Here is a 12991-nt window from a genome sequence, read left to right on the forward strand (position 1 = left end):
GTGCCTTCCTTTGTCCTGTCCTCACAGAGTCTGATCAGATGCTCTCTCTGAGGATCAGTGTGAAGAGTTTATTAGACGCTGTGATGTTTCAAGCTTCTGTTTGAAACACAAAGCTCACTTCTCGGGCAGCTTTCTAATGCCTGGTTTACAAATGGAGTTAGGTGCACAGAAGCTAAATCTGCGTGTGCACGACAAGTCATTAGAGAACCAAATCTAGATTAATCCACCACTGAAAATAGTCCCAAACAAAAGCACTACTTCCTCCCACTCGTCTGATCAAAAACTCAACTGAGCAGATGCTTCACTCTTTTTGAATTATATTTCTGTGTTTTTTACAGATTGACGTCTTCAGTAGGACCACATGAGCTCACAGACAGTTTGGGTCTGAACACGAGACCATCATCCATACACAGACTTTTGACTTCAACATTTATAACATTCTGGTTACGGCCTTGTCTGAAAACTTCTTGTAAAGATCTGTATTTTTTTTGTAGGAACCTTGAAAAGAATGAGCCTTTAGGACCTGACACTGAACTGTAGATATCAGAACACTACCTCCTGCTGTTAGCTAATGTAGCTAACGCACGAAGCTAATTATTTTGGGGTACTTTGGGTTCAGAGGAAAATTGAGTTTGTAGATTATCCAACAAACACATCGTGGAGTTTCAGCAGCGACTCTAGACGGCTGATTGAACTTGACTTTGTCAAACTAGTCACCTTCTTTGAGATACATAACATACTGGAATGTGGTTTAGTTGTCTGCAGACGTGAGAAAAAGAAAGAGCAGTTCCTCTCATGTTTCCATATCTGTGCTCGTTGTGCATCGCAGCCATGTGTCATCAACCAGTGATTTAACGCCGGCCCATTAAAAAGGAATCTCCGGTAACTTTGTCGACATGTTTTGAGCGCAGGCGCATCTGCACGGACGGACGAGCTGCGTCTGTTTAACGGGAGGCACTTCATTCAATTGTATCAGAGACGGGCTTCAAGGCACTAGAAACTAATTTCAGATATATCTTTGAAATTTGTCAAGATATTACTGCTGTCCTTTTCTTCAAGCTGTTTGTAAAAAAAAAAAGAAATCGGGTCACATTCACGTAAAAATGATCCCATGCACTCCGTCATCGAAAGATCAAAGCTTCAAATAATGAAAATGTTATTTCTGTAGTGTCTTTTTTTTAAAGAGATAGTCAGATATGTCTCTTCTGATATTTGTCTCCTTTGTTTTTTTTAGCAGATTTGTCCCCTCCGCAGTTATCTCCGTCATGCACCGTTTTCCTGTCGTTAGCGTGTCGTTAGCGTGTCGTTAGCGTGTCGTTAGCGTGACATTAGTGTGTCGTTAGCGTGTCGTTAGCGTAACGTTAGCGTGTCGTTAGCGTGACGTTAGCGTGACGTTAGCTTGACGTTAGCGTGACGTTAGCGTGTCGTTAGCGTGTCGTTAGCGTGACGTTAGCGTGACGTTAACGTGACGTTAACGAGGAGCATCTTCCCCGATGTCCCTCCACAACTGCAAGCAACGTAATACTGTAGTCATGCACTGAGTATACATAGCGCTAGCTAATTAGGCCATAATGCTTTAGTATTTTTGTCATGCCGTGATCTTCGAAAAAGAAGTGTTCCTGTTCCCTTAATGCGTTAAACATTCAACACGTAATGCTCTGAAATAACTGAAATAAAAACAATAAATAGCCAGTGCACTTTTGGTGAAAACAAATGATTTCCAGAAGATGAAAAATGAAGAATGAGGTAACGTGCATGCCGATATAAGAGAAGAGAGTCTCCACATGCTTTGATATAAAGGAGCGTTGCATGGCCTGTAGCAGCAGAAAACCCTCCGTCAGGCAACACTTCCTGTTTTTCCTCCAATAAGGTGCCTGGAAAAACATCCCAGCTTTTCCCAAAATGTGTCCCTGGATGTTCCGCAGAAAGACGGAAAAACACGCCTGATTTTTTTCACTGTAATCCACTCGAAATGCGCCGTCCTCATAAAACGTGTTGCTCAAATCTCAGATGGGCTTTTTTTTTTTATTGTTGAGTCTTTTGCACAAAGCCTGCGAGGTGTCGGGGAGACTTCTGGATACATTCACGTCACAATGAGCTCCTGACCTCACATGGCAGTTTCTACTTCTTATCTTAAGTGCTGTGTGCGTCTGTACTCAACCCTATCACTGAACATGTAACGATGTCTTCACGTATCACACTGCACGGCGGTTTGTGCTAATCTACTTGTTTTTCTCTTTTTGTATTATTATTCCTGTGAAAGCTGCAACACGTACATTCCCTTTGAGGGAAGTGAAGCTGCACACATTTCACAAATCCTTTTTTCTCTCGTGCATCCATTTGCATCTATAAAACAGAAGAAGCTGTTTGTCTCTAAAGTTGCGTTCGAGAGAAACAGGAAGTTGTGCACACTTTAAAATCTTGGTCAAAAATCAACATCCAAGCAACATGGAATATGGCAGTACTGATAAAGGGACACTCCCTGTTTTTTTTATTGCATTTCTAGGATGTTTTAAAAAAATATTGGACCCAAAGATATCATGACTTTTGTCTAAAGTTTGGTTCCTACATTTCCCATAATGCACCTCCTTAATAAGTCCCGTAATGTCTCTCCTTAGACCCTTCTTGTCCGATAAAAGCTGGTACATTTGGTCCAAATTGAAGCAGCGAGGCTGGAGATAACCTCCTATCAGTCGTTCCCTAGACAGACTATTCTGTCTCCTAGTTTCTAAACGTCTTGTTTTGTCAGAGATAAAACAGAGAAGCGTGACGTCGCTCTCTGAGAGGCTGGCTGATCATTGTTCCTGTCGGTCTCACAGCTCACGAACAATGAACCAGAAATCCTCCCCCGACACCTGCTGATATTTTGCACTATTGCCAAAGTCTTCTAGTTTGAAGTGTTCCTCGTGAAATAACTGTTCGATATAAATTAACCAATCATGTGTGTCTCCTTTCTGAAAGTCTTTTGAATGATTCAATGCAAAAGAAGAGTAAAATGCACCAATGGAGAAAAAGCATCGAGGTTATTTTTCTACAGTATTTACAGCGGCGGTGATTTCCCTTCCGGCTCACACGTCGGTGAGGAGCTTCGTCTTGTTCACGCAGTTTTGATTTGGCGCCGTGCAGTTGGCAGTCCTAAGGTTGGCCTCTCTAAAGTTATCGATGCTGTTCTTCATGTCCTCGTCTATCTCCATGTACTCCGACTTGCTGACGGCGGACGAGCTTCTGCGGCTGGAGTTGGTTTCGGACGCCAGGTTCTGGTTGCTGACGTTGAGGAGCTGCGCCTGCTCCTCGCCCTCCGTCTCGCGGTGGTAGAAGTAGTTGAAGTTGGACACGATGACAGGAACGGGCAGAGCGATGGTTAGAACTCCGGCGATGGCGCACAGCGAACCCACGATCTTTCCTCCGATGGTCACCGGGTACATGTCTCCGTATCCCACCGTCGTCATGGAGACCACGGCCCACCAGAAGGCGTCCGGGATGCTCGTGAAGAACGACTCTTTCTCCTCGGCCTCGGCGAAATACACGGCGCTGGAGAAGAGGATGACTCCGATGAAGAGGAAGAAGATGAGCAAACCCAGCTCTCGCATGCTGGCTTTGAGAGTTTGCCCCAGAATCTGAAGACCCTTGGAGTGCCGAGACAACTTAAAGATCCTGAAGACCCTCACCAGGCGGATGACCCTCAGGATAGCCAGAGAAGTTGCTTGTTCTCCGCTTCCTTTCCCCACCTCGTCCGGGTCCTCTGCCAGCTCCGTGCCCAGCGTGATGAAGTACGGGATTATAGCCACGATATCGATGGAGTTCATCATGTTTTTAAAGAACGCCGCCTTGCTGGGGCACGCGAAGAACCTCACGATCAACTCAAAAGAAAACCAGATGATGCAGAGCGTCTCCACCACGAAGAAGGGGTCGGTGAGGAAGTTGGGTTTGTAGTAAACGGTGATGTTTCCAACGACCCTGAACCTCTGGCTGGGGTCCTCCTTCAGCTCGGGTAAAGTCTCCAAACAAAATATGACAATTGAAATAAGAATGACCATGACGGAGACGATGGCGATCCCCCGGGCGGGCCCTGAACTCTCCGGGTGCTCGAAGAGGAGCCAGATCTGCCGCTGGAACTCTTTCTCTGGCAGCGGGCGCTCCTCCTCGCGGATAAATCCCTCGTCCTCACGAAACTTCTCCATGGCCTCCGCGCCAAGTTCGTAAAACTTAATCTCCTCTGAGAACATATCCAGCGGCACGTTGACCGGCCTCCGTAGCCTCCCCCCGGACTGATAGTAGTACAAGATGGCGTCAAAACTTGGGCGATTCCTGTCGAAGAAGTACTCGTTTCGCAGCGGGTCGAAGTAACGCATCCTCTTCTTGGGGTTCCCGAGCAGCGTCTCTGGAAACTGAGCCAGAGTTTTGAGCTGCGTCTCGAAGCGAAGCCCCGAGATGTTGATGACGACGCGCTCGCAGCAGTCGTGGTCGTCGTGGTCGTCGTCGGGCGGGTACAGGTCCTGCGGGTGGCCCGGCAGCGTGGAGGTCTCGTCCATGTTCTCGCAGGAAACCACGGTCATCCTGGCGGTCGGGCGGGGAAGAGGAAGAGGAGGGAGCGTGAAGGTGAAGGACAGCAGGTCGAGGAGCAGGAGAAGCCTCTAGTGAGGCCGCGAGCTGAGCACATTCTCCCTCTCCGTCCCCTCCATCTTCTCCAACATCTTCTCTCCCTCAGAGCCTGCAACAGGAAACCAGAAGGAAACAAATGGTTTCTCTGCAGGAGAGAAAAGACACCATGCGGTTCTGGAGCCCTATCTTTTTTTTTTTTTTTTACCGCATACATCAAGTTTGCTGCGCTGCCTCTGCGCAATGCAGTCTCATGCAATCACCCACACATTAACACATACAAGCTACTCAGGGGTAAAACACCAACCTGTGCTGAGCTGCAGGGCAGCAGATGGGAGGGAGCTTCACACCTTTCCCCCTTTCCCTCCGGGGTTTAATCCCGATGTGGCTTCACAGTAAAAAGAGAAAAGAATTATGTAGTGTTGCTCCGTGTCCTGTTGAGTCCGCAGGAGGAGGAACTCGCACCGAGCTGCGGAGAGCCGGACGGGAGGATCAGCAGAATCATGCTTAGATTAAAAACAAAGCGGACAAACAGCGCTGCTCCCAAAGTACCGGGAGGAACGGGAGGAACGGGAGGATCCTGCAGCATCAGCACAAACACAGCTTCTCTCGCGCTGCGGAACAACACCAACAAAAAAAAGCCCAAATAAATCCCGGTGTGTTTTGACGAGGTTCAAATCCCGGAGTGAGGCGACTCACCGGACAGGATGTATGTCCGGTGATTTAGGAGCATATTGCAGGATTTCATGTGGAGAGGACGGAGTGAAGGAGGGAAGGAGGGAGGGGTTAGGAGGGAGAGTGAGGGGGGGGGGGGGGTTTCGACGCAATGCAGACAGACTGTAAAACACAGTTGGTGCTACAGTATCTGAACAACCTGCTCTCCTATACAGCAGGTTCTAAAACACACACGATTCATTTTAATTAGCTTATTAGACAACACACATGTTATTTAAGCAGCACTGCATCATGTTATGTAACCCGTTCAATAAATAAATAAATGAATATATGTGTGTGTGTTGCAGCAGGCAGGTGGGAACACACACTCCTGCTGGTGGTTCTTTCATTTTTTTTATGTCTCTCTTTTCTGCAGCAGGAAGCGGCTCACACACGTTTATTGGCTGCTGAGCACTTTGCGACAGTCAGGGCTGCGTGTTGGTGTAAATACCACCGGTGTTGCTATGGTAACAGGGAGAAACCAGCACAGAGATGTTTGTATTTATTTATATGTATTTATTTAATTATTCATGTTGGTCATGTGTGAGAACTACAGTCCAGATAAAAACCTAGAAATATTTATTTTATCAAGTATTTCTTTTTTTAACATAATTGTTTTATTTATTATTTCTTTTTTATTGCAGCACGTTTAAAAAAGAAGCCTATTGTTTGCAAGATATTATTTAGAAAAATATATACTTTTTTGTATTACCTATTTGAATAGAGAAGCATGCATAAACAAATATTAAAGATGACAAATAAAAAACATAACTCTAATCCAATCCACTTTATTTCTAGAGCACATTTTAAAACAGAGGGTTTGCCAAAGTGCTTCACAACGAACATGACATTATAATTAAATATAATATTACAACAATAGATAAAAGGCACACGAAGGCTATGGACACACACTAAAAGCATAGACTAGGGCTCAGACTGACTCATAAGAGAGGGGAAAGAAGAGGGTCTTCAGGCGGGACTTAAAAGCTTCAAGAGTGGGCGACAATTTGACATGGGGGGGCAGGTCGTTCCAGCCCGGGGGCTTCCGCTGAGAAGGCTCGGTCTCCCCTGGTCTTTTTCCTTGTTTTAGGCACTACTAGCTGATCAGACATTTTATAGCTTTTAAACATAACTCTATGGTAAATATTTATATGTTTTATTTGGTATGATATTTTAAAATGTAATATAAGATAATATATGGAGGATTAATCCTGCCAAAACAAATGAAATGAAATAAGTTATTAAATATATATATTATTTTTAAATGTGCTTTTTTATATCCTTTTGAAATTTGTACATTTTTTAACAAAAAGATAAAATCGTATTTAATTATTTAATCTAATTTTTAAATGTTTTTAAGTATATGTATGAATTATTACGTGTTTTTATATATTTCTGCATTTTTCCCAAACCTCTGAAGTCGACCTTCATTGAGCGTGATTCTGATAATGGGGAACCCCGGGAAGGATTGACTTATTCCTGCTTAAATTATAAAAACCCGAGCCCGCTCCGAGGCCTAATTTATCTTTAATTCTCCGGAGACGGGAAGTCACCTCACCTTCACCGAGAGGAAGGTTAAATCCATTCACAGCTGGAGAAAGATATGGAAATAAATACATTTCAAATGTCACTTTTTATTATATTTTTACAAAATGTTTTTTTTACCCAAGGAATCGTCTGGACTTCAGCACCAAGGACAGCTCCACGAAGAATCCTGAGATATGTTTCCCTTTTATATTTTATTCTCACAGATATTATTCTGCTTCTAATGCTGGTTTCATTCTAATTCTATTTTGAGATGTTTATATCTTAGAATTGTTTATTTCTACTCTGTGAACTTGTTATTATGTGCAATGCCTTGTTTGTTTTATGCTGCTGCAACAAACATGTTAACCAAATTGGGATCAATAAAGTACATCTTGTCTTATGTTATCTTCTTCCATCATTACTGTATACACTCTATTCTGCATCCATGTGTGTGCTGCAGTGTGTGTGCAGCAGATGGTGAGCAGTGTGTGTGTGTGTGTGTGTGTGTGTGTGTGTGTGTGTGTGTGTGTGTGTGTGTGTGTGTGTGTGTGTGTGTGTGTGTGTGTGTGTGTGTGTGTGTGTGTGTGTGTGTGTGTGTGTGTGTGTGTGTTTGTGAGGCGAGCAGCAGATGGACGTCCGCTGCAGAGCTGGATCCCGACCAGGAACTCCCAGAACATCAAATATAACAAAATATACTATTGGGTTATATATTGGGTTTGCATGTACATAATCAGATATTAAAGGTCACCTATAGTGCTATTTGTAAGCAATAGCATAGGTCTCAGATATATACAAAAATATATAAAAAACATGTCTATGAAGTGTTTTGCTCAAAACACCAAAAAGATCACCCATTCTAGCCATGCCTCATATCCCTCTATTCCACTTCCTGTTTAAAAAGTGCTGATTTGGGTATAAAGCTTTTTAGCCCTGAGCCTGTTTTTCAGGTTTCAGGCTCGATAATGACATTCCCAGAACAAATGACCATATCTTCTAAAAGGGTTGAATTAATAATATTTGTTCTCAAAGTAATGATAAACCTGTGAGTTGGATGTAGAAAAGTCAGAATCAATATAGATGTTTTTATTTTAAAGAAAATTCAGATTGAACATAGTAAAAAACTGTAAATTCCTGACGCTGCGTGAGTTCCCCGACACACCGGGGACCCAGCGGGGACACACCAGGGACACATGGTGATGTAGAAAAGACATCAACAAGTGACTTTTACATGATAGGAGACCTTTAAGGCTTTTTTAGAAGCATAAAGAATACATAATAAAATAATAGAAATCAACTTTACATTTAAATGTTTGTATGATTTTAACTTCATCTCAGCAAAACTACGTGTTGTTCTATATAATTGAGTTTTCATATCTAATATTGTTTTAATGTTCAATTCAGGGTATTTAAAAAACAATGGTGTCTGATTGATTTGATGAAATATCAAAAAAATAATTGTGTTGATGAATCATATTTCTTTTGTAAATATACAAACAGTAAAACGTGTGTAAGAGCAACGAAAAAAAAATATATATATGCAGAAACTATGCAAATAATTCAGCTGCCATTTAAAAAAAAGTAGGAATTATAAAGTGTTTCTGTGTCTGATCAGTGGGGAGTCGGTGGGGGCCCGAGGCAAACACTCACTGTGGCCCCCTCGAACCCCCCCCCCCCTCGGAGCGGAGCAAGGCAACGAAACTTAAAATAAGAAGCAGCATTTTACGGCGCGCGATGCATGGGGCCGCCTTGAGGGGGTTTCTCGACATGTCGTTGCTGTGGACCTTCTTAATCTACCTTCTTTGGGGCCCCCTTCTTTGAGGCCCCCTTCTGGTCCGGGGCTCCAAGCAGTTGCCTGCCTTGCCTGTTCGCAAGGAGCGCCCCTGTATCTGATCTCTATGTGGAGTCACAGAGTCAGTTTATCACTGTTAGTGTTTGACAGCTGGAGGAGTTTCGGCACGTCGCAAGAATTCCTGAAATTCAGTCAAAAAAAACCTGGAAACACCCAAATCAGATTGCTCCAAACCGTCCTCCTGAGCATCGAAGCCTGTTCCTCAGGTCTGACTGAAACACAGAAAAGTAAATGTTTGAATGTGTTGTGTGTGTTCAGCCATGCATGAAGAGCCAATCTGCACAATCTCCATATGTTACGGTGACCTTTGACCCCGAAGGTTTAATTATTCTAATCCAGATTGACTTCAGTTAAGCTAATGGCGCTGTGTGAACAGATGTGATGCTTGTCTCCTTGCTTTGATGTTCAGAAAGCTGCAGCACCTCTTTTCACCCTCTGTCTGAAACCAGAGCCCAGTCTGCTCTGATTGGTTTGCTGGCCGGCTCTCTTGTGATTGATCAACTAGAGATGTCCCGCCCCTTAGCCTATCACGTACAATGTGGTGGAGTGCTAGCCAATAGGAGATCTCCAACAGTGTAATTTTTAACCAAAGCGTTACCTCTGCCATAAAGCTCAATCTTTTCAGTTGCTTTGTCTATTTGTCTGCAGGAATACGGAAAAAATACTTGCCCAATTTTAATGAAAATTGGTCGAACCATGACACATGGTCCAATAAAGAAACCGCTAACATTTGGACTGGATCCGTACATTATTTTTCATGTTATTACCATTGTGTGATGGGCAGTTTGGCCTTGGCGAGCCTCTGATTCTCTGTTTTGTGAATACAGACAGAATTATGAGAAACGTTCCTCTAAAAACAAAGGAAACAAATGCTTCACCATAGGGTGAATAATGTATTTTAGGTGGCAGCCAAAGGTCAAAGTAGACCCCAGACTTCGGACTCCGGGGGGGGGAGGGGGGGGGATTAGAGCAGCTGCTCACTCTCCTGAAGGAAAACGTGAAAAACCTGGAGCTGGGAAACCAGGAAGTGTTCACACGTTGACGCTCGAGGGCACAGATGATTTCATCCCTGAAGCACGGCGCTGTGTGTTATCCCCGCTGTTAGCTGATACTCGCAGGACAAAGGAGAGGCTGCGAGCGTCTATAAGCGTCCGCGGGTCGAGTTTCAGCCGCTTCACAGCCGATGAAACTGAAGAAGGAAGAAACAGCAGCCTGAACCCCCTCCTCAGAGCCAGTGGAAACTTTCATGTGCTCTTGAACTTTCAGAGAGTGAAAAGCAGCAGCTGATGTTCGCGGCGGCTCAGAGCAGCTTCCTGTATGGGAGGCACTGATTGGTTAGGGATTAACTTCTTAACAGTCTTGTTTTTAGAGGCAGGGCTTGTTAGCGGACCCTTCCCACAGATCTGTTCACGAGGACAAGAGCCAATAAAGCTCTCAGCAGGAAGGAGTTATCACCCAGAGATCTGCTGACATCAAGAGCACACTTTGTCCTGATCGACACGTTTGAAATGTCTCTCTTGTTTAGCTAATGTCCAGCTGATAATAGACACCTTTTTAAAATCACAATACTCCTGTTGTAGTCCTACAGAAACAATACTGAACACTTATCTGTCTTAAAAACCATTAACTCCGGTTTGTTTTCCCGCCTTGACTCTTCGTTCCCATGAGCTTTTGGTCGTCACAATCTTGTTTTTGGGAAACCAGCGACACTTAGATCAACCAGATGTTTAAAAGCTATATCACATGTTTGTCTTAAATCCGGTCACATTTTGGCGATAAAACGTGCAAAAACGACAAGATACCATTATGTATATATAGACCCAAATGCAGAAGATATGTTGAAAGCAGGAATACTTTATTTCCAGAACTAGGCAAATAAAGTCAAAACTGGGCAAGACAAAACATAAAGTCGCTCAGAACACAAACCATCCAACAACGTCAAGAATCTCCCCCGACAGACAGGAAAAGCAGAACCTAAACGCACACAACACTAATCACACACACAAGAGCCAGGTGAGGAGGAAGGAGAGAACCCAGGGGCACCAGGTGAACACAGAGACAGGAAGCAACAGGCACGACATATTTGCTATTATTAGCAAAAACAATCGTTCTTATTTATTTGTTGTTGTTTGTCCGCAGGATCTCGGTTTCCCTGCGGTTTATACTCGGTAACAAACATGAGGTCTGTGTTCAGATACCAGCGGCTTCAGGTAATGAGCACTCTTTGAAGCCACTTGAATCCACTCTGCATGGTAATAAGCACAGAAACAGAAAGTGATAATGGGGAAAAAACCTTCTCTCATAAATTATGCGTAACTGCTTTTCCTAAAACCTTTGGAGAACTCTCGTGGAGGCGGACGAGAGCTCGTTGAATTATCTTTAATTGATAAACGCATGTAAAGCCCGCACAGATCGGAGTCTCCGGAGCCTGGTGTGGTTTCCAGCCTCTCTTCCTCACCCTCCTCTCGAGCTCTTGAGGGGTTTTCACTGAGCGAAGCAGAAAAGAGGCCGAGATGAAGAGGAGGAAGAGGAGGAAGAGGAAGGCTTTAATGAATTCACTGATCCTCCTCTTCCTCCTCTTCCTCACTGCAGCTGAATGAAGAACTCACTAAACATGAGGTGTTTGGGGTTGTATAGAAGTGTGTGAGAAAATGACCCACTGTGTTCACGAGACACATGCAGATCTGTGACGTGGGTTACACTGTATGCAGATCTGTGACTCACTGCAGCCGTTATATTAACGAGGTGGGGGGGGGGGGGGGGGGGGGTCTGATTGGGAAAGGACTACAGGAAGTGTGTTTTTAATTCAAACAGTTAATTTATTCTGCTTCCTGTAGTGTGTTCTATGTCAATGGTCTGAAAAAGGCTAAAATCCCAAAGTGATGGTACATAGTGACATCACTAAAGACAGACTCCTTGTTTGTAGCCTTTATTTAACCAGGTGAAGCCCCTTGAGACCATTGATCTCTTTGACCTGCAGGACATTAGTTACACATGTAGCATACAAACAACAGAACAACAATAAGGATGACATACAACATCATGTACAGGGTACAGTTTACAAACCCTATTCACAGTGACAGGTACCATGAGCATCACACAGCATGTCACCCAGCCCAGTTTCACAGTGACAGGTACCATGAGCATCACACAGCATGTCACCCAGCCCAGTTTCACAGTGACAGGTACCATGAGCATCACACAGCATGTCACCCAGCCCAGTTTCACAGTGACAGGTACCATGAGCATCACACAGCATGTCAATCCGCCCAGTTCCTAAAAGGTGCAGGGGAACCAAAGTACTCAGTTTGAAACATGTTTGCAGACTGTTCCAAGTTAGTGGAGCTGCACAACTAAAAGCTTTCTTCCCTAAGACAGTCCTAGCACTTGGCACATTTAATAAAACCACATCATGAGATCTCAGGCAATAAGTACTTTCAATTCGTCGAGAGATCAGAGAGCAGATATAAAAAGGTAGTTTACCCAACATGGCTTTATAGATGAACGTGAACCAGTGACTGAGCCTCCGTACAGTTAGTGAAGGCAGACCTGCCCTGGCATACAGGGTGCAGTGATGAGTAAGTGCTTTACAGCTAGTAACAAATCTCAGAGCGCTGTGATAGGCGGCATCTAACTTGTTCAGGCAATAGGCAGGTGCATTCATATAGATCAGATCACCATAGTCCAGCACAGGTCAAAAGGTCACAGAGCCTTTTCCTGGCCTCAAGCGAGAAACAGGACTTGTTTCTGTAAAAGAAACCTAGTCTAACCCTCAGCTTTTTAAGCAGATTAATGACATGAAGTTTAAAAGTGAGACAATCATCAAGCCAGATACCAAGGTATTTATAACAGGTAACCACTTTGAGTACTTGTCCTATAGTAACCATATCCAAAGCAGCGTCTGTAATATTGTCTCCTATTGGCTAGCGCTCCAACACATTGTACGTGAGCTAAAGGGGGCGGGACACCTCTAAGCTGGTGGACCAATCACAACAGAGCTGAACAGCTAACCAATCAACATGTTTCTTATATGATTATGTTGTATATAACGTAATGTTTAGAATATATTAAATAAGTGATGATTTGAGTTTCTTTTAGGACCATGGGATGAGGCCCAGAAGAATGTATACTTTTTATTTTTATATTTGTTATTTTGTATAATTATTACTCTGGTTATAAGGAGTAATATTATTTGTACGTATTAACTGTATTTAATATACTGGCCTAATTATAAGTATTATTATTATTTTGTATTTTTTTATTATTATTACACAATGTTTTTTTTGTCCCATTCATAATCCA

At 43.6% G+C, this 12991-nt stretch overlaps 1 protein-coding gene across 1 annotated transcript; it reads right to left on the reverse strand.

The window, feature by feature from the left end:
* Positions 1-1966: 1966 nt before the first annotated feature.
* On the reverse strand, positions 1967-10440 carry kcna1b (potassium voltage-gated channel, shaker-related subfamily, member 1b). Its single transcript, XM_079654558.1, has 2 exons — positions 4907-10440; positions 1967-4711 (listed from the first exon to the last, which is right to left on the reverse strand). The coding sequence occupies exon 2, from the start codon at positions 4554-4556 to the stop codon at positions 3069-3071; it is 1488 nt and encodes a 495-aa protein (XP_079510684.1). The 5' UTR covers positions 4557-4711; positions 4907-10440; the 3' UTR covers positions 1967-3068.
* Between the last annotated feature and the right edge of the window lie 2551 nt (positions 10441-12991).

The sequence above is a fragment of the Notothenia rossii genome, assembly GCF_949606895.1.
Source record: "Notothenia rossii genome assembly, chromosome: 10".
Taxonomy (NCBI): Eukaryota; Metazoa; Chordata; class Actinopteri; order Perciformes; family Nototheniidae; genus Notothenia; species Notothenia rossii.

What these genes read in the sequence shown, in the direction of transcription:
- kcna1b (XM_079654558.1), bottom strand. Translation starts at nt 4,556, where the DNA reads ATGACCGTGGTTTCCTGCGAGAACATGGACGAGACCTCCACGCTGCCG.